This window comes from Pimephales promelas, chromosome 8, assembly GCF_988280905.1.
Source record: "Pimephales promelas chromosome 8, fPimPro1.hap1.1, whole genome shotgun sequence".
In the NCBI taxonomy this organism is placed as follows: Eukaryota; Metazoa; Chordata; class Actinopteri; order Cypriniformes; family Leuciscidae; genus Pimephales; species Pimephales promelas.
In genome coordinates this window covers 30,383,279-30,403,448 of record NC_142776.1, presented here as the reverse complement: position 1 = coordinate 30,403,448, position 20,170 = coordinate 30,383,279, and the positions used below count along the sequence as shown (strand labels likewise).

At 37.4% G+C, this 20,170-nt stretch overlaps 1 protein-coding gene across 1 annotated transcript in view; it reads right to left on the bottom strand.

The window, feature by feature from the left end:
• sema3fa (sema domain, immunoglobulin domain (Ig), short basic domain, secreted, (semaphorin) 3Fa) overlaps window positions 1-14,553 on the bottom strand; it is a 44,191-nt gene extending 29,638 nt beyond the window's left edge. The window contains exons 1-2 of the mRNA XM_039689454.2: window positions 14,084-14,553; window positions 13,180-13,349 (exon numbers count right to left, since the gene is read on the bottom strand). Coding sequence (XP_039545388.1) covers window positions 13,180-13,309 — 130 coding nt within the window. The 5' untranslated portion in view covers window positions 13,310-13,349; window positions 14,084-14,553. The remainder of the gene's footprint in view (window positions 1-13,179; window positions 13,350-14,083) is intronic.
• Between the last annotated feature and the right edge of the window lie 5,617 nt (window positions 14,554-20,170).

Below are 20,170 nucleotides of genomic sequence, written 5' to 3'. Positions count from 1 at the left end.
CACGTACCGATGCATACTCTCACTGAATTAAACATAAGAGTAGATTGCCAGTGTGCTTCCATTGATTATGATTGTTACCACTTATCCACACTATCATTAAATTGTCAGGTATGTAATTCATTCTAACTTGTAAATGCTTTAGAAAGCACTAAATCAACATTTAACAAGCAAGCACAGTGAAATCAGGTTTCCTATTCGCTCTCATTATGTAAACGTTCTAAAGAACAGTAAACGGCACTAAAGATCTTTTTGGTCTTTATAATCTTTATAAACTTGGTCTTTTTGTATATATATTATATAGAACACTAAAAATAGATTTTATTAATACCTTTCTGTTAACAGGTTAAGGAAAAACAAATGCTGTTTTTTTTTGTCTCATTCTCGTTTCTGTCCTTCTCTGCCCTCTAACATGATGGAAAAATGCCAGCCGGCCAGTCAATGATTGACACATTTTTCCTTTTAGCACCCCATAACCCCTGTTGTGAATTCACATTATGTTCCCTCCATCCAGTGGCGTCCCTGCTCTGTGATTGGCTAACTTTCCCTCTGTTTCCTCTGTCATGATGCTTTGGTGTGTCAGCACAGGTCATTGTCTGAGTCTAAGTACTGCCATGGTATTAAAGTCTGTGCCTGACTGACAGATGGTAATAAATGATGGCAGTCTAAAACAACATGAAGGGAGAGGCGCCCTTGACCTCACACCCCTCGAAGGTCAAGCATGTCTGGTAACCTCAAGGATGTAACTCCCACACCCGGACCACATCTGGAGGGAGAATCTCTCTTTCTCTGTTGGTTTGTGTGTGTGTTGGGGAATGTAACAACTCATCTTCTCACCGTTGTCTGCCAAGAATGAACGCTTATATCTGTTGTCGCTCCCATGGCAATACTTAAAAATAAGACCTCCCCTATTCGGTGAGATCAAAAGGTGAATTTAGCAATTTCCAAGAACTTGACAAAAACATAGCTATCAAATAACAGGTGCCATAACGCAGTGACAGGTAACAAAATAAATGCTGCCATGGCAACCAAACCAGTAGACACACAAGGGAAAGGCATTGTCTTTGCTGATAGAAATGCAGTGCACACAGACACACACGCATAAATTGTAATAAGCACACACACTTTTTTGTGGGGGGAAGTTATTATTAAATCCATCTTTCTGCTTTCCTCTTTGTGCCCACTGAGGAACAATCTGACCTTAAATGGACAGTTGACCCAAAAATGAAAAAAATCCTTTATTCACCCTCATGTCATTGTGAATCTGTGGCCACGTTCACACAGCAGCGGAATATGGTTGTGAGTCCTGTATTTGAGTCATTAAGAAGGTTACAGTCACACACAGCTCAGTTGTTTAAAGGAGTGACAACCACACTTCATAACCGAACTCACACCCAGAAATGTTCAGGACAGCCCCATTCTGGAAAAACCCGGGCTGTGTGAATGCAACCGCACTGGACAACTAGTTGTCTGTCATGTCATGCAGTGCGAAAGAGCCGCTCTGCCTTGCACAAACACTTTTCTACAATGTGTGTCGCGAGTTTTCATGCGTGTTTTCGGTAACTTATAGAGACATGAGCTGTGTCAGCCTGGCATGCCAGACCTACATCAAGATGTTAGGTCTGGGAACTCATCATTGACAGGGCTCAATCCGAGGGGCGGGATAAACGGTTGTCTTTCAAATTCTCTCTGCACCCAAATGGATAGCGCTACAACCAATCAGAGCCACGAAGAAGGTGACGGCTGAGTCCCATGCGTTTTCCCACCAGCGGAGCAAGTTGATATATTAAACTTTTACCGTATCCAGTCAGCAAAACTCTGAACATGTTTTTTTTTTTTTTTTTTTAAAGTGCCGTTCTTTGTTCTGGTTTCAAAGAAAAGCTTAAGTTCAAATCAACCAGAGTAGCGGTCAAAGCCGAATCGAAAGACAGCTGTTCGCCAGCAGCAGCCATTCTTTGTTTTCAAGTAGCAGTGAACCGTCGCAAATCTGTTGTCATTATGTTAAGCCCGCCCGCCGACTATATACACGATGTGATTGGCCTGACCAAAGTTTGGTTTTTCCAGCTAAAAGGTCAATGGAGAGTTGCTAGGCTGCGAAAATAATTTTTGCTGCCACTAGGGTGCGTCTAGATTTCTAGACTACAGCTGTGTGTCATCTGAAGGTTTTAGATCAGGTCACTGTTGTCCACCAAATCTGCTTGCATCAGTTTTTTGTTCAACGCACAACTCAAATGCTTCACCCAGATGCTGTCGGTTAATGAAGATTTGAAGGATTAAAGGGATTCTATGTAGTTTTTTTTAGCTTAACTGGACAGATTATTGAAACGATATGACTTCTTTCGGGTTGAATGGGGTTAGGTCATATATTTATATATACAGTAATGTAACGTTAAGTCAACGGCGTTCATAAACACACTGAAAAGCGATTATGCGTGTTGATAGCACGGCAAAAATGGAAATAGGAATTAAAATACGTATGTCATACATACGCCATTTCATGAGATCAGGCTGAAATAGAAGACATTTTAAATAGTAATACTATTTCAAAGTATTATTATTCTATACTGCATTTTGATCAAATAAATTTAGCCTTATTAAGCATAAAAGATTTTCAAAAACATTAAAAAAAAAATTACAGACCCCAAAATTTTAAATTTTTAAATTTTTTGGGGGGTGAACTATTCCTATAAGATTTCATTGACCACACTTGTCTTTGCATGCGTCTCCAATGTCTACATTTCTCACATTGTTAAACAGCTGTCCTAACTGCACAGAAGGTGTCATGGGGGTCCCGGTCTGGGGTTCAGCAAAGCTGCCTGCTGACAAAACCTATTGTAACCTCTCATTATAAACAGAGCTGAATGATGGTGTGTCTTACTGAATCAACTCACAGAGGACCACACAGTCTTACTCTTTCTTCATTTTCGGCAAAAGACCACAATAGGATGAGACAACATACTCTCTGAGCAATTAGGGTCTGGGAAAAGCCAGAGACCCGCTCTCACCACAACTAAAGTTTAGTTTAGGGCTGCAACAGCTACTCAATATTATATTCAATAATATTATCCACTCAAAATAAATTGGCCTGTTGATGTGTCCTTGACAATAAAGACTAACTATTAACTATTTTAATTTAATTTATCTTTTAAACTTTCTGTTCAGTGTTTCCCATTTATTTGTGGCGGCCCGCCACAATATTAACATTGACCGCCATAAATACATTTCAGTGTTTTCCATTCATTAACTAGTGGTGGCAGGAAAATATATTTAAACTTCTCATAATAACATAAAATTAATGTCTTTAATGTCGTGTTTTGCACCATTGCTGTCAAACAAACTAAAATCAAAAGCTCGATAAGGCTTTGTGTCTTTATCAAATCGCAAAAGACTGCCTGTTTGCGCTGCGCAAAGATAAGTGCGCACTTCACTCACGTGATCAGCTCCGCGTCTCAGTTCACAGCGAATGAACGCAGTGAACTCCATCTGTGCATGTGCCGAGTTTAGCGTGCATTTGGCAACTGTTTTTCCTTCAGATTTGACTAAATAAATGCAGCCATGGTGAGACTTCTTTCAAAGCTTTAAAAAAAAATCTTACGACCAAAAAATTTAAATGTAAACTGGTTTTAAACTTTTTATTAAATCACATTATGTTGTAACCAATATTTTTGCATCATATATCAATTATAAATAGTTACAGCACAGTTGATCTTTCCTATTTTCAGTCTAAAGAGTGATGGGACATTTTAAAGAAGCAAAGTCAGGTCTGACACATTTCCATCTGTCCTCACAAAACACAAATTTAAAGAAGGGCTATAAGAGACACTATCACACACACACAGAAACTTACAAACAGAGCATCTTTGTCTTGTTTAAGTGCAGAACACCAACCCTGCCTGTTTCTCAAAGTGTCAAGTGAGAAGATTTGCCTCTTTTCCCCCAACGCTGCTCTCCAACAGTAATAGAAAAATGTTTTGATACTCTGCATGAGTTTTCGCATTAGGTTACAGAAACCCCTGTGTTACACTCCAGAAGGAAACACATCAAACTGGCTGACAGTGCAACCATTTATCCAGACCAAATAACCTTTGGTTTTGAGGTGGTTTTATAACAAGGCAGCCATCTCCTGACGCTTTCAAATGCCTTTGAAAGGAAAGAGTGTATTAGAGATGAGGAGCTGCAGACAGATAGAAAATAGAACATGAGGGGAGTGATAGTGTCAGAAACGAGTGAATGTGAATGCCGATTAGCCATGAGAAAGGTTATGATAAAACACAGGCTGAAGATGAGTGTTACAAGACAAGCATGAGTGTGTGAGTGATGTGAATATGGCTGTGAATAGTGATGTAAAATAAGTGCCTCCAGAGAAGGAATGTCTTTTACAGACAGAAGCAGAAAACACTGTATTTTGCAGCCACATTTTTGTAGAAAGCTGAGATGAAAAATGTATTGTTGTTGATGTTCCCTTTACATAATCAACTACATCTCATATGTTTTTACCAAAATTCCTAAAAGTCACCTTGAAATCAAACGGACAATCCTTATTTTTTTAATGGAATATTGCCAACTTGCCTTGCCTTGCCTAAGTCCAACTCTACATTTTTCTTGATCAAGAAGTCATTGGATAAATGTCACAATATAAACAAATATATATAAAACTTCCATTTCATAAGACAAATTAAAATAGACACAAATTAAGGAATTATTGAAAATGCAGTAACAGTCAAGCTCTAAAATATGTGGAAAAGCATAATTCAGATAACTTAGTCAAGACATTTGATAACGAGTAATATTCTCTTTTGACTGCAGACGGTAATATTATAGCAATGAAAACTAACTTCTGAAACCCTACATGATGTGAGATTACGTCTGTTTCTAGAAACTTCCAAGTAAAAGTCACTTTCATATAATCTCATTGCTGTCTACAATAATAATTTTTTTTTTTTTTGGAAAGCAACCAGCAGCTGGTTCTAAAGTGCATCACAAAAGGAATCACGTGTAAAGCACAAACACATACGAGCAGCGCTCTGATAGGCCTTAACATGGAGATTAAGATGATCATTGAAATACTCAAGATCATTTGGTACTTAAACTGTACAACCGATTTGTCGTTAAACAACAAAAATGCTAAACATTTGCAGCCATCAGCAGCCATCTTTCTCTCACGACTGGTCCTGAGATCCAACACAACGTGACATATTTTAAAAATGAGAAGTATTACCCAGAGTCTCCTCGCATAGAGGATGGTTTTCTCAAAATGAGAAATTCTTCATGCCACATACAGTACACACCCACAACTAACCCAATGAGTGACTCATCTGAGGAGCCGTGACCCAGACCTCACTCAAAATGAATGTCTGGACTCTTTCTCGTCTCATGGGAGCGTTTCTACACTCCTTCAGGGGGTGACATGTTAGACACTTCCCCTGGGAGTGAAGAGAATGAAAATACAGCACAGAAAAAAAGAAGCTAAAGGAAGAGAGACCAAGAGATGATGAAATGGAGAAATGGGAATTGATGGAGAACAGCACAAAATACAAGAAGGTTGAAAAAATAACTAAAAGGATGGACAGATAGATTTAAAATGGCAGTACCATGGTAGATCTCACATTCCATGGTACTTACAATACACTGTATGGCTTGACAATAAATTAAATATTTTTAATATATTAAATATAATTTCTTGGTGATATATAATTGAATAAAATCAGAGCGGTATTGAATGGTTGTACTGTGTTGTTCTTGTCAACTAAAATATTTATAAAACTATTTAAAAAAAAATCAGTAATTGAAATATAGCTGAACCAAAATAAACAAAAACGAATATATAAATCTATAAATCTACGAAGAGTGCATTCAGATGCTAAAGCCTCTAATTTCCATCTGAAATTTTCTTTTAGAATGATATTTTTTTATAATATTTAAGTTCAGTAATTTTAAATTAATTTAAATGACAATGAAAATTACCTATTAACTGTCATTTAAGTAAAATTACTGAACTTAAATATACAAGCGTGATAAAAAAAAGACCATTCTAGAAGAATATTTCAGATGGTACTTTTGCATCTGAACTCTTCCTAAACACACATACATCTTATATACTGTTTATACCAAACTTGCATGGCCTTGCCAACTAACTGAATATACGTATTTTAGAAAAAACAAATGATAAAATGATAATTACTAACACTAAAATGAAAATATAGAAATAAATATTTTATTTTATTAACAAATGCTTTTACAGGGCATAAATAATGTTAAATTAACACTGTTCGTGTTCTGTTATATTACATGGGACTCAACGGTACTTCAAAGAATTGTATGATGATACCATGTCCAAATATCCACAGTATTCGTTTAGTACATGTCCAAAAGACATACAGATGTACTAAAGTTAGTGTGACAGATACATAAGTGGTACTTTGATATATAACATGGTTCTGAATGATTACCAAGGTACTTGAAATAATATCAAGGTACAAAAATCCATGATAGTAACAAGGCACTTTGTAGTATTTTTGTCAGTGACAGACAGAGAAGAGAAAGTAAGAGAGGAGAGGGGGTGTAGGAGTGCAGGGTCTCTATATTTAGCCCTGCTGCTGTCACCTCCACTCTCCTCTCACTGTGACAGTTTAGATCCAGCACCGCAGCACAAGATGCTGAGATGCACCGCCACCTTGACAAAAACCACACAGAGACAGCGTCTGCTGCGCCCTGGCATCACAAACAAACGTGTTTGGTCTAAAATAAGACACCAAAATGTAGCACAATCAGGATATTCAGAAGAAAAAAAAAAGACTTAGACACCATAATTCAGTTAATGCAGCACACCCCCGGCAATAACAAAAACAACAAAGAACAGAGAACAAAGAACGGGCCTCCCTTTCTAAACCCACGCCTGTCTGAGTCCCATGCACCCTTTTCTACAGTAAGTGATTCCTATGAAACTGAAACTCAATGTAGGGTCAAGAGGTTAAGTTTATTACTCTGCCAAGAGCTCCATTAGAGAGTGCCTCATGGGAACAGCTCAGAATAATGCATTTTTGATGAATCCCATCACTTTTGGTTTTTAATACCGTTCTGATCCATCGCTGCGGTTTCGCTTATAAAGTGAGAGCTTGACTGAGCCTGCACGTTTCAGCTAAAAATGGAAAAGCTCAGTGTTACCTGAAGACAAACACATTTTTTAGGTTGATCGGGAGAAAACTGATACAAAACACAGATGAGAAAGTCACGCCAAAAGTACAGATGGATGAACACAGCTCACACAATCCTTTCCAAATACTTTCCCATCAACGCCACAGGTGAGCTGGGATGCAGAAGTAATGATAGTAACTGAATGGCACTACAGTCTCAATGCAGCTGTTAGTTAGGGTCTCTCTAGTGCGGGTTTGAGAGAGACAGTGTCTCACCTTCTGTCTGAACAGTTCTCCTAGGCATATCTTGGCAGGTTGAAGGAGGTTCATCTTTCAGAGAGACAGTGATTGCTCCAGGGCTCTCTTTCTCACACACGCACACATATATATGCTTTCTCATTCTCTCTGTATCGGTGTGCATTGTCAGAGGGAAGCACTTACTGAAGTCTCTAGTGTCGCAATCGACCTAGTTAGAACCCAGGTAAAGACAACATGATGGATAAACCTAATCATATCATGAGAGGAAAGTATTGAATGTAAAATAAATGAATACCAGGTGTCTCTTTTGTCCACTTTCAACCACTTCAGTCATCCTGATTTCTTTGAGGAGAGGGTCTATGGGCAGATAAATGTATGTTTTTTTTTTCCCCCAGATCTTTCAATCTAATGGACAAAATATAAGCTCACGCAATTCACATGTGAACAGTAACACGATCGGAGAGGATGGAAAAACATCAGCTTTCGTTTCTGCTCTGATAGCTTTAAGACCGAGCCGAATGCAGTGAGTGTAGGTTGGAAATCAGGAATTGTGAGAACATTGTGCTTGGTATGTTTTTCGTCTTCAAACCAAACTTGGGTCTCCAGCCAACAAAGTTTAAACCCCATCTGGCAACTGTGCTTCCCATAATGTTAAAGCATTCGGTCACATGACAACATGAGCATTTACACAACGAAAGCAATCCGGTCAAATGCGTTTTTGACTACCTAGAAGTGGTCAAAAGTTGACAAGTTCAAAAAGATTTGGACCCAGTTAACAACTGTATTAAGCGTTGTCCACTTGTGATCTGATCGACCAAAATACAAATAAATGATCTTTTCAAAGTAGGCTAATATTAAATAAATCCCAAAATGAATATTCAGTTTTCATATTGTACATTATACATGTTGTGTTGCCCAAATTCAATTTCTGTGTTTTTACATTTAAAATCCTGCATTTAAAAAGACATTTCAATTTTTTTTTATTTAGTCAGATTTAAGTTATGTTATGCCCTAAATTATTACATGATTAACTAAATGTATTTTTCCATGTACATTTCTGAAATGGACTTTTGTAAAGCTGCTTTGAAACAATATGTATTGTGAAAAGCGCTATACAAATAAATTTCAAATTGAATTTAATTAAATAGGTTTATCCAATATATTTGAAAATAAAAAAAATATTGCAACTTTTATCTCACAATTTTGACTTTTATTCTGAGATAAAGAAAAAAAAGTCAGAATCTTGAGATAAAAAAAAAATAATTATCTTATCTATTCCTTTATTCCGTGGAGGAATTATTTATCGAAATAATTAATTATCGAATCAGCTATTGCATGAAAAAAAAAAATCTGTGCACCCCAATTTTTACTTTTCTTTCTTGTTCCCTATATGCTGCAATTGAAGACAGATCATTCCTTGTCCTTTTCTCTGATTGTCTTCATTACCCTTTTTTTTCTTGAATATATTTTGGCAACACTTACGGCCATACTCATTTACATAAAAAAATACTAAATGAGAGTTGTTAAAAGGGAATTGAGAACATTTAAAGATAAGCCACTAAACATCACCATCAGCCACACAATACAATATGTTCTAAACTAGAGAAGAGAAAGCCAGTGAATTCAAAAATGTGATGAGATGTTAATTGAAACACATTCCAAAAATGCAAAATAATCTTGGAAGCTGTAACGGACAATGTTTCCAGTATCCATTTTTGAGATAATGTCCTCACTGCATTAATGGTCTAATTGGGTGTTTGGATATATTTGTATAGTATTTTTCTCCCCCAGTTTTTTCAGGCATGGCCAATTATGCATCCAGGTGTTTCAGCGATATAATGAAATGAACAGCAAGAACAGAGTTAAATGCTTTTAAATAGAGCTGCAGATTAGCTTTACAAGCATTTATAGCAAGAATTTGCTCACTTTTCCCACACATCGAGGACGGATCACCCTGACAATGACCTGCTTCTGTTTTTTGGGGGTCACAACCTCAGCCTCTGGCACCCTCAAATAGGCTGTTATTAGGGCTTGTTTGAAGATAAAAAAAGCCTCCAGAACAGACAAACGCACACACGCATATATTGTTCCCAGGTCAAAGTATATATTTAAACCTCTAGATAATTTTCAACATGCTCAACAAGCTGCTGGAAGCAGGTGCAGGAGCTTGAACATATAACTTTTTGGGTATTTGCAAGAACTGGTAAGTCTAACGGCAAATATAGTATAAGAATAAATGCAGATGTTTGATTTACTAGTTCTTCACCAACTCCATGATAAAACCATGATATTTTATGACACTTCAAAACATAAAGCAACTAAGCAAGGTATGTCAGAGATAAATATATCTTTGATGTTATTCTGCCGGTACATGCAGTTACATAGCTGAAACTCACACACATACAGTAGACTCATCCAAACATGCATGGCTTTAATATTTACAAATACAAATAAAACTTTAATTGGTCATTTTCAAAAATCTAAAATCTAAACAACACCGATTGACCTCTCTGATGAGTCTCTAACACGGACGAAACTCAACAGTTTGTGCAGATTCCGCTATATAAACAATCTTATTTTTTTATTCTATTGTTTTCTTACTAGACCAGAAGCCCTGAAGTGTGAAATTACATCCACATCATAAAAAAAGCACATTTCTGGGTCATGGATCCATGTGCGGTGGATGGGGTTTATTAGCACTTTGCATTAAATGAGAACTCCTAAAGCTCTCAAACAAGGAGCTTTTCCAGTCTCCCATTAGAAAACCACACAGACTATCATCTACAGCAGATGGACTGTTTTAGTGTTTTTAAAGAATGCTACCCAGGTGTTAACTTGAACAGCAAAGGAAAATGAAATGCCTTGTATAATTGTGATAATTTATGCACTGCCATCAGCCCCACATTGTAGTTGATGCACCTTGAGATACTTACTTTAAAATGTTTTCTGTCTGAGAACATTTGTCTAAATTGAGCAATAAGCACTCTGCCCCTCAGAGAATTTACTAATGGAATTTAAATTAAAACAATGTGCACAAACAACACCCGTGGCACCATTTCCAAACACACATACACACTTACAAAATACCAATTCACACACAGCATTCCTTCTTGAATCATCCCTGGGCTCTCCTAACCACTGTACAGTGATATAAGATGCATAAACATGCCCATAAATCCACTGTCATGTCCAAAAACTAGGAGTTATGCGAGGGTGCATATGCAAAGAAATTAACTTAGGCTGTCATGTGACTCTTCGTAAGTCCTCTGGGATACCTTTTAGCATGTAAATCCCAAGCTTGCAGAGATACATGGGAAAGAGGGGATTTAAAAAGAAGTGTGTGCATGTGAAAGAGAAGGGCAAACGTAATATATCATAGTTACTCCCATAAAACAGGGAAAAGATGAGAAGAGCCATTGGAGAGAGTCTGAACTTGTAATAAGTCATGTCTGCAGAGCCTGAGACCTCGAACTTCACAGATGATTGGGCTTCCAGGGACGTTTCTGTGGTCTGGACTGTCTGTAATGCGTAAGGACACAAGAAGACACCAGTATCTGCTCTCTGAACTCACCGACATTGCTAACAGCAGCCAAGTCCTCCCTCAGAGCCGAAAACTGACTCTGTCTGGCAGAGTTCCCTGCCCTCCCTCCCTACATGCTCATACTGGAGAATAAGAATAAGAAAGAAGGGGATCTCGTTGAACCGCAGTAAATGTGTGTGCGTGGGTGCATTCATGTGTGTGCTCAAGCTTGCGTTTATGTATGAGGAACGGACTTGTGAATTATACCTGAATCCCCCAAGGGAGGATTGCATAAAAGGTATTAATTTCTTTCTTTAAGCAGGTTTCCTTAAACCGGACTTCTAGCTAAATTGAATCATCATGCTCTGTGCTTGAAATGAAATATTCTCTACCAATACTACTGTATATCAAACACTGTAGTGTTCATTCAACATATTACAACACAGGGTTGTGCACGATTCACAACTGAAGAATGTCTTTTCTTTTAATTCATGAGTTCATATTTAAACTCAATTGTAAACAAGACAGAAAAATCAACCAATCATTCAATATATATCAATCTAACTATTGTAGAATGCAACATAAAACCCTTCAAAATTTAAGGCTTTTGCTTAACATTCAAACAAACCATTTTCAAAGCCAACATTCAAATTTGTCTTTAAAAACTTTGCTTTTCTAGATAAAATTACTTATATTCATTTCCTTGAATTTTAATCCATTTTATTTCTACTTCATTACATTCCAAACTCAGTTGCAACTTGTTTAGTTTGTTTCAAGAATGTAATGGAATTTAAAAGCCATTTTCATTGCAATCATGAATGGCGCAGAACCCTCTTATAACAACGAACAGATGATGACCTCATAGCCACATTTAAGCAACTGAGAGGGATATAAAACAACATGTTTTGTGTGTCTCAAAGAGTGCAGGCACAGAGACAGGCAATTACGAAAGCCTGGATTTTGGTTAGCCATCATAATGATTTTCTAATGACACATCCCAAGTACAAAACCCAAACAAGATCCCACTAAGCTTGAAGCTGTTTGTGGGAGAGAACAGACTGTTTAGCGAGTATAAGTCCTAAACAAATGTAGCCGTCTTCACAAGACGTTCAGGGGAGGAACATGATCCAAGTGTTTGGTCAAAGCTTTTGGACAGGGGAGTAGAAGTAGCCAGAGCTAAAAACTATAATCCATCCAAAGGTCCTCCACTACGTCTTGCATAAAGCAGATCTTTAATTTCATCTTTAGTTCCACTGTGTTTTGATAATCTCCAGAACACTCATTGATCTTATTTTTTTTCCGTATTTTAAGTTGGAATATCCTATCCTGTGCATGCATGTAGTATGTCTCCAGTGTATATTTTGGCAGTCAAGAGTGGTCAGTGTCAATGTTGACTGACAGAAGTAAACTAGGATTAGGCATAAAGGTCCTGGGAAACCAACCACACCAATGTCATATACTCCATTTTGGAGGAAAGACTGTAAACATATAGTTTAAGCTTAAAAGCAAACAATAGCTTTCAAATGCGTTTCCAGAGCATACAATTACAATAAAACTGAACTATTATAAGAAATCATTGATGTGTAGTCCTGGAAAATGGGCTTCTACCAAGAAAATGGATATTTAGAAAAAAAATAAATAAATCAGTTCAGAGAATCCCATGGGAAATACTGTTTAAGAACTAAAACCTAATTGCATTGCTTAGCCAACCAAGAGCTGTGCACAAACGCAACATGAAATCCAATTCCACCAGCAAGGGTTAACTCACAGTTGTGCAAATTCTGAATTTAGGTCCTTTCTGGTAGACATGCTCAATCCCAAAGAGTGTTCGAAAAAGCAATTAAAGAAAAGCAATAACGGGCAACAGAAAGTAAAATTAGTTCAGGCAGCAGACTGTGAAAACTCCTTGAATTAGAAAGGTGAAACAGACATGTAACCTAAGAAGGGAAGTAGCTTGCTCAGCACAAAACTGAAGAGATTCCCACAAAGCGCAATTAAAAAACCTACGACAATAGAATAGAAGCGCATTAAAAATGCACTGAAAGTTAACATTATGAGATTCGGGTTTCCTGGAAACACTGAGGACAAAAATAATAACGCATATTTCCCATGCAATCTATATCATATCTATTGCAGTTGTTTGTTTATTTATTTATTTCTATATTAATTTGAACATGAAAGCAGTGGATGCCATCTCCAGCAGGGGCTGTAGGCATCCACACAGCAACAGCGTGAGACAGTCAGAGCAAAGACAACAGAAATGCATCTTACCTTTGAAGGACAGGAAGACTCGTGGAACAGAGGCGGGTGGCAGGGAAGACAAAGGGCTGCTGTGGACCGAGACAGCTGAGAACACAGAGACCAGAAGGGTCCCCAGCACCAAAGTCCCGACTCCCTGCATGATCACTTTATCCAAAGACCCACAAGAGATTTAGTCGGTCCTGCATGAGAGGGGATGAGGATCGACATTAGACGGGATATAAATGAGCTGAAAGAGTTACTCATATACTCATGATTTCAATTTTACATCTCTTCGTATTCAATGGTTGCAAATGGAAATTTGTAATAGAGATAAGTTTGAGTGATTTTTATTCCCAGGTTTCTACTCAATTGGTTTTTGGCTCCTTAACATTAAGTCTAATGATAAATGGTAAGATATTATTTCAGATTCTCTATGGAAACCTTTCACTTTCTAATAATTGGCTTATTAAATATTCATAATGCACTTATGGATTTATTGTTGTAGCAAGGGTATAATGAAAACTGTTAAAAAGCAGTAAGAGAATAAGAATAATTAATACATATTTTTAATTACTTTAAATAAATAATCAGTGAAGTATTGGTCTTACAGCGGCTAAAACTATAGCTTTTTTTCATTCATTCCTTCCAAACAAATCAAATAGATCCATCAGCATATGACTTGCAAATGAACTTCAAACGATCAATAGCATTGTCATTTCCATTTTTAGAAAAACATGTCTCAATAAACCTTTCAAAATATTTTTTCATCAGATTTCAGCGCGTAATGGACTGATCCTCTTAAAAATAATGTAGCCTATATTTGGATAACAACTGCGCTGCTGATCTTCTGTACAAACAAGTACTTATGATATGTGACGTGAAGCATAAAATACATGTTTATTTTAAAATAAACTGAAATTAACGCAGAACTCACCTACAAAACGTCCGTCGGAAACGACCCTGTGTGTCCAACTGTACAAACCATTTAAAATCCAGCGCAAAGAAAACGTACAGAAACAAAAAAAAAAACAATGCGTCCAGTCCAAAGTAACTGCATACACGTGTCCACAAAGAAGTTGCTCCTTTAAACTAATTTATGATACTGACCCCGTGTCAGTTCAAATGAAGTGCATGTATCCCCTCTCGACCGGAGTTTTTAAACCCGTGTCGTGTATTTAATTTGTCCACGCACCACCAGCAGTAGCAGCAGCAACGCGCGCTTCAGGTCCACTGACTGTCTGCTGCTGAAGTAGTCTGGCAGGTGGATGGAGCGGTGCTACTCCCCCTGGGCGGAGACTTACCTTAAAAGTAACACCCATTTATGTTTTGGACGCAATTAGGCAATGCAAATACATTCGACGAAACCAAAACAAAATCATGAGATATGTTTGTAATGGGGGTGCTACGCTTATCTTCACTAAATTACTTGTAAACATAAGAACCACTCTCGCGTGCGCTCGCCTCGCGCTCCCCATATCACCCTGGGCGACGCCCACGCGCTACATGCGTTCAAAACAGTAGCGGTTGTTTGGAGATAAAAGACAACAATTTCATTGCATTGTTCTGAAAAGAAAAGAAGCGATATACAGAATTAGGCTACTAATATATGTATTAAACTTTGATACAACGCACCTCTTATGGAAAACGCACCTTTCCTGCTATTGTGTGATCAAAAAAATATTTTTTACAGAATCCTGATGGAGAAACAAACTAAATTACAAAAGAAGATCGTTTCACCTTTAGCATGGGGCATATGGGCCCTATATACCTGTACTGTATAGGCATGCAATTCATGAAACAGAAGCCTATGATCCTGAAGTGTGCAACCAGTGGATACTTTTCTATCCCATCAGGCCACACAAACTGAGGAGCCATCAGCCATTCACAAAGCTGAAAACTAAAACAAATGAAATAAAACTCTGTTCCAGATAAGTATTTTAAAATATAAGTGCTACAGAGAAAGTTAAATTGCACTTTTGTACAACAGTTAGCCTAAATAAATGATTTTCAGGGTTGTTGGAACGTCAAAAAACATCCAGGTCAAAGAGCAATGTCAACTGGTGGATGCAGTATGCTGCCATGTTAATGTTATCCGTTATTTTAGAATAAATTCCACAAAGCAATCTGCCCTAAGGAGACAGAAGTATATTGAGAATGGCATGTTAGTGCAGAAGAACACATAAGGATAACTAGATTTGTTGAGACTTTTATGTAAAAATGGCAGTGGAGAATTATTACCGTTGTAAATTTGTTTTAAAGGCACAGCATAACCATGGGGTCATAGTTTAACATGGACTTGCATGCTTGTGTCTCAGTATTTGTGTAAAAAAAGCCCAACCTGATGTTGCACCAAGTTTGCGCAAAACAACCATTGACCACATGCCAACAAGGGCTATTTATCACATAAATGTCTGAATTGCAAAACATAGGCCTACATCCAAACCACAATACACAAACCTTTAATTAAGAGTTCTCACTGACGGATTTGTGAATTACATTTATTTATTTTCTTTCATGGTTTGAGTGTTTTAGTGTTTTAGTGTGTGTGGTTCAGGTATGCCTTATTCCCTATAGAATGGTCAAGATTAGCATGGAAATGCCACAGATGTTTATGGGGACATTTCTTTGTCCCCATGAGGAAAACAGGTTATAAATCATACTAAATTATGTTTTTTTTTTGTTGTAAATTTAGAAATGCAGAAACTAGTTTTCTGTGAGGGTTGTGTTTAAGGGGCAGGGAAAATGACTTGTGAAGTGTGAAAATCCTTAAGTAGAAAGTGTGTTTGTGTCTGTGTGAGTGGCACAGTTTATTAAAAGCAACATTTGTCTCTATAACTATATGCTATTTACAACACTTATTCTGGTTGATCCAGTATCCAAATGGGGCAAGTCTGAAAAAAATACAAACAAAGCCAAAAAAAAGAAAAGAAAAGAAAAAAGAGCTTATTATGATATTAAATATAAACTCTTATTTAAAACAATGTAATATATGGGCTGGATTTCAGATCAGTCACATAGTTTTCTTTTTGTGATAACTGATAAATCTCTGCAATACTTTTCTTTGAAACTGGAATGTGTGTGCAAGCTCTCTCTCTCTCTCTCTCTCTCTCTCTCTCTCTCTCTCTCTCTCTCTGTCTGATGATGAGGCCAGGGAAGAAGCACAGATGAAGATGAAGATAGACAGATACAGTATAGAGATATCATCCTTTCAACACCTGTCTCCTAGCGAAACATGTCATTCTATGCAAGCGTGTGTTTGTGCACTAAAGGAAACGATAGCTAAAATGACTGGATTTTAAAAGCCTCAGCAATGACGACCAAATGTAGCACACAACAACATCCTTGAATTATCCCAGAATTAAACAGAAATGATTAAGCAGAGTACTGTAAGTGAGAGTATGTGAACTATAAGAGTCTGGTTGCAGTCAGCTCAAGCAGACAGATAACAGGTGTGATTCAGGACGACAGTGACACAAAGACACGAACTGGCCTTGATTTTCTCACACCAAGCCCAGCCAATTACCACTCATAGCTCAGTAAAGCATCTCATTATCTCTGCATCAGCAGTCAGTCAAAGCACAGGCTCATGTGTGCAGGTATATTTCAATCTATTTCATAAGTTAGAAAGGACATGGCAGTACACACCGGATGAGTGGATTAAGTGTGATTTATGTGTTGTCTATTCTAAAGTTTTAATTTAGTGTGATCAACCCAAACCCGAAATATCTGCTCAGTATTCAAAACTGGCCACTTTTTCCATTCCAAATCTACTGTATATGCATGGAATTGATAGCTGCATGCCTGTAACCTTAACATACTGTATTGTTATCACTACCTTTTAATTATCTGAAAGATTTTTGCAGTTCTTTTTTTATGCCTCATAATCTCATTTATGATTATCGTCATGATTGTACAACCAGATGCTGGGTAATTTAGATCAAATCAAAATGACACTCAAAACGAGGCAGATGTCTTGGGATTTGAATGGAGTGCGTTAGAATCAGATTTGACCGTATGGAATATTATTAGTGGGATACATGGCCTCTTGCGACATTATATTTGATAATAGTAAAAAACTTCTGGGGAGTGCATTATAGTAGAATGGAAAAACACTTATCACTTAAAATTGGAGGAAATAGCTTAAGTTATGGCATAATTCCTTTGTAGTGACTTCAAAGATAGAGGTCAAGGGAAAGTAGTCTACAGATTTGGAAATGTATTTACCCTATGACAAAGATAATCACTAGATCCAAACTTCTTCCATACTACTATAGATATTATACACCAGAGAAACAAGCACGCAGCCATCTTTAGAATACTGTTTTTGAACTTTTTTGCGGTAGTTCTGTGTATTTCTTTGGCATCGCTGTCAAAGAGTAATTGGCTGAAGGGGATTAACTTATTGTAGAGTTAACTAAAGTTACCATGAGCATTGTAATGTTTGCAAATGACATAAAAAACATCAGTAGACCAGAAAGATACCAAAATGAGCGGCTCATTCATAAATCCATAAGATCTTACTTTCATGCTGTGGAAATACAAACCGGAAGACAACACAACAAGCGCGGCGATGAAAAGGGGCGGGGCTACATAAGGCCTACATAAGGTGAAAAACAGTATGTGAGCTTAGTATGAGCTACTATTAAACAGTATGACCTATTTACGGCGAGATTCTGAAGTGCGCATCCACACCTTACTATCCCATGAGGCTAAGGGAGAGGATTTGTAAATAGAAGTGAAGAGGCAAAACTGACGGTTTAGATCACATGACTTCATTCATACTACACACGTATAGAACATTTTTTTTTAATGATCCTGAAGTTTAAAACCAAATGTAGGACCTACCATACATTATGTCACTTCGAACACAGCTAATGACTAATGAAAAAAAAAACATTTATATTTAAAGAGGCCCTGTCAAAAAAATACATTGTCACATATTTTACATTTTTGCAGCATTTCTCTACCCAATCTGTCAGTGTGTTTCCCAAAGCCAACTATGGTTGCAAATTCTGTTGTTACCAACACAAAATAATATGGAAATTGCGAGCATAGTTGGCTAACGATGCTTAGTTTCCATCTCTTTGAAGCCCCTCCTTCCGAAAAATCAAAGGTGTGCTGATTGGTCTACTGCACCGGTGTGATTGGTTAACCATTTCAAGCGTGTTTCAGAAAGGTCACGACCCTTACCATAATAACCCCATTTGTTTGCATATTGGGCATGAATTATTTAAATGAGGAATATTGTGACATGCACAATCCCTGGAAAAAGTCTGCAAGTCTACCAGAGGCGTTTCAGGGAGTTCAGAAACAGTGAATAACTTCCTTTAGAGTGGACTTTGTGCTTTAAAAATTTGCAGACGATTTAGGAACATTACACACTAAACAATATTGAAAATGTGAAAGCATAATAGGCCGTCTTTTATTAAAAATATTTTATTAAAAAAAAAAAAAAAAAAATAACACACACACACAACCCTTTCTAAAACAGAGTTGATTCATGCATGTTCACAAAAAGACACGCACACCAAAACTGATCTGACCTGTGTGTGTGTGTGTATGTAATGACTGATCATGTACTCACCTGTCAGTCACGGCACAGGAGCTGCTACCTTTTACCTTTGAGATAAGACATTAAAAATGCACAGACTCCACCACTACTCTCAGGACTCCAGCCTACTGTTCATTAGCATTTAAATGAGAAAGAGATAGCCGTGTTTGCCTGCAAGTCATTTTATATTATATTCTATTATACATATTATACAGCAAAGAGCGGAGAGACTTCCTATACATTTCTACACCTCTTCTGAATCTACTCCTTCAATAACTATAGACCTGATGCTTTTATCCCCGGGTGCTGACAAAAGACTGCTTGATTCAAAACAAATTAGCCGTTGTGTTTTGAGGACAATTTAGATTACCGGTGTAGTTTACATTTGCATATTCATGCGAACATATTTGTTACCTTCTCAGTGTTTGTACAAGAAATTTACATTTTAACCAGTTCAATTCAATTCTTGTTCAATTATTCATGTAATTGTGAACTGATTTTATTTAATGAACACAAACATGTTTACAAATTGTCAAAATCATTTTAAAAATCAACATTATTTTATTGGTAATCAACAGCATTACCACTGAAAAATCCAGTTCTTACCCAAAAAATGTTCATGCTTGTTGACCAGAATTTTTGTTGGTTAACAGCACCAAACCAGCAATAACCATCATAAATCCGGTCTCTTTAGCAGGCTAGCATTATCGAATCTGCTGTGAGTTATGGAAAGACAGGCTGCTTCGCCTGAAAGATCAATCTGTCAATCCTTGGAACAAGTAGCTTAAAAGATGATAGCCTGCTTGTGCTTGATCTTTTCCAGATCCTGAACTAATGCAACCAATATAATGTGGTTTCAAGGGAAAGAGAAAGTTTAACCAAAGGCTTGCGCATGTTTCCGATTTGTCACCTCAGAAAAGCAGTCACATTTTAATAATGTTTTGTCTGTGGTTTTCATGCTGGCTTTTGATTTTTCTTTTTTTAAAGTGACCAACTATCTTTTTTACAGTAAATACAGTAAGAACAGACTGAGTGTCACTGGATTTTCCTTGTTCCCAGGGCTGAAACTAAGCTTCACTGCAGTGGTCACATATGGATCTAATCATGGCTGTTACAAACTGAGGTGTCCCACGAATAACAACAATGGTTTCATTTTCAAATCGCCCCCCCCGTCTGAAAGAGCCTCTTTCCTCACAACCCGTGGCCAGCAGGGTTGTGTAACCATCATCCTGTCAGAGTTGGCTGAATAAAACCCACCTCAAACTCCTACTTGCCGCCCCAGAAAACCACAGACGGCCCCCATTTGGACGACTAGCCCGGTGAACGCTGCGGAGACATGCTCCAAAACTGAACTATGTACTGAATATACAAAATCCAATGCTCTGGTGACCAAGGAAATGGTCTGAAGACATGAAGGATTCTACTGAAGTGGAGGTGATGGTTTCAGAACAAGAAAAACATGGGTCTTTT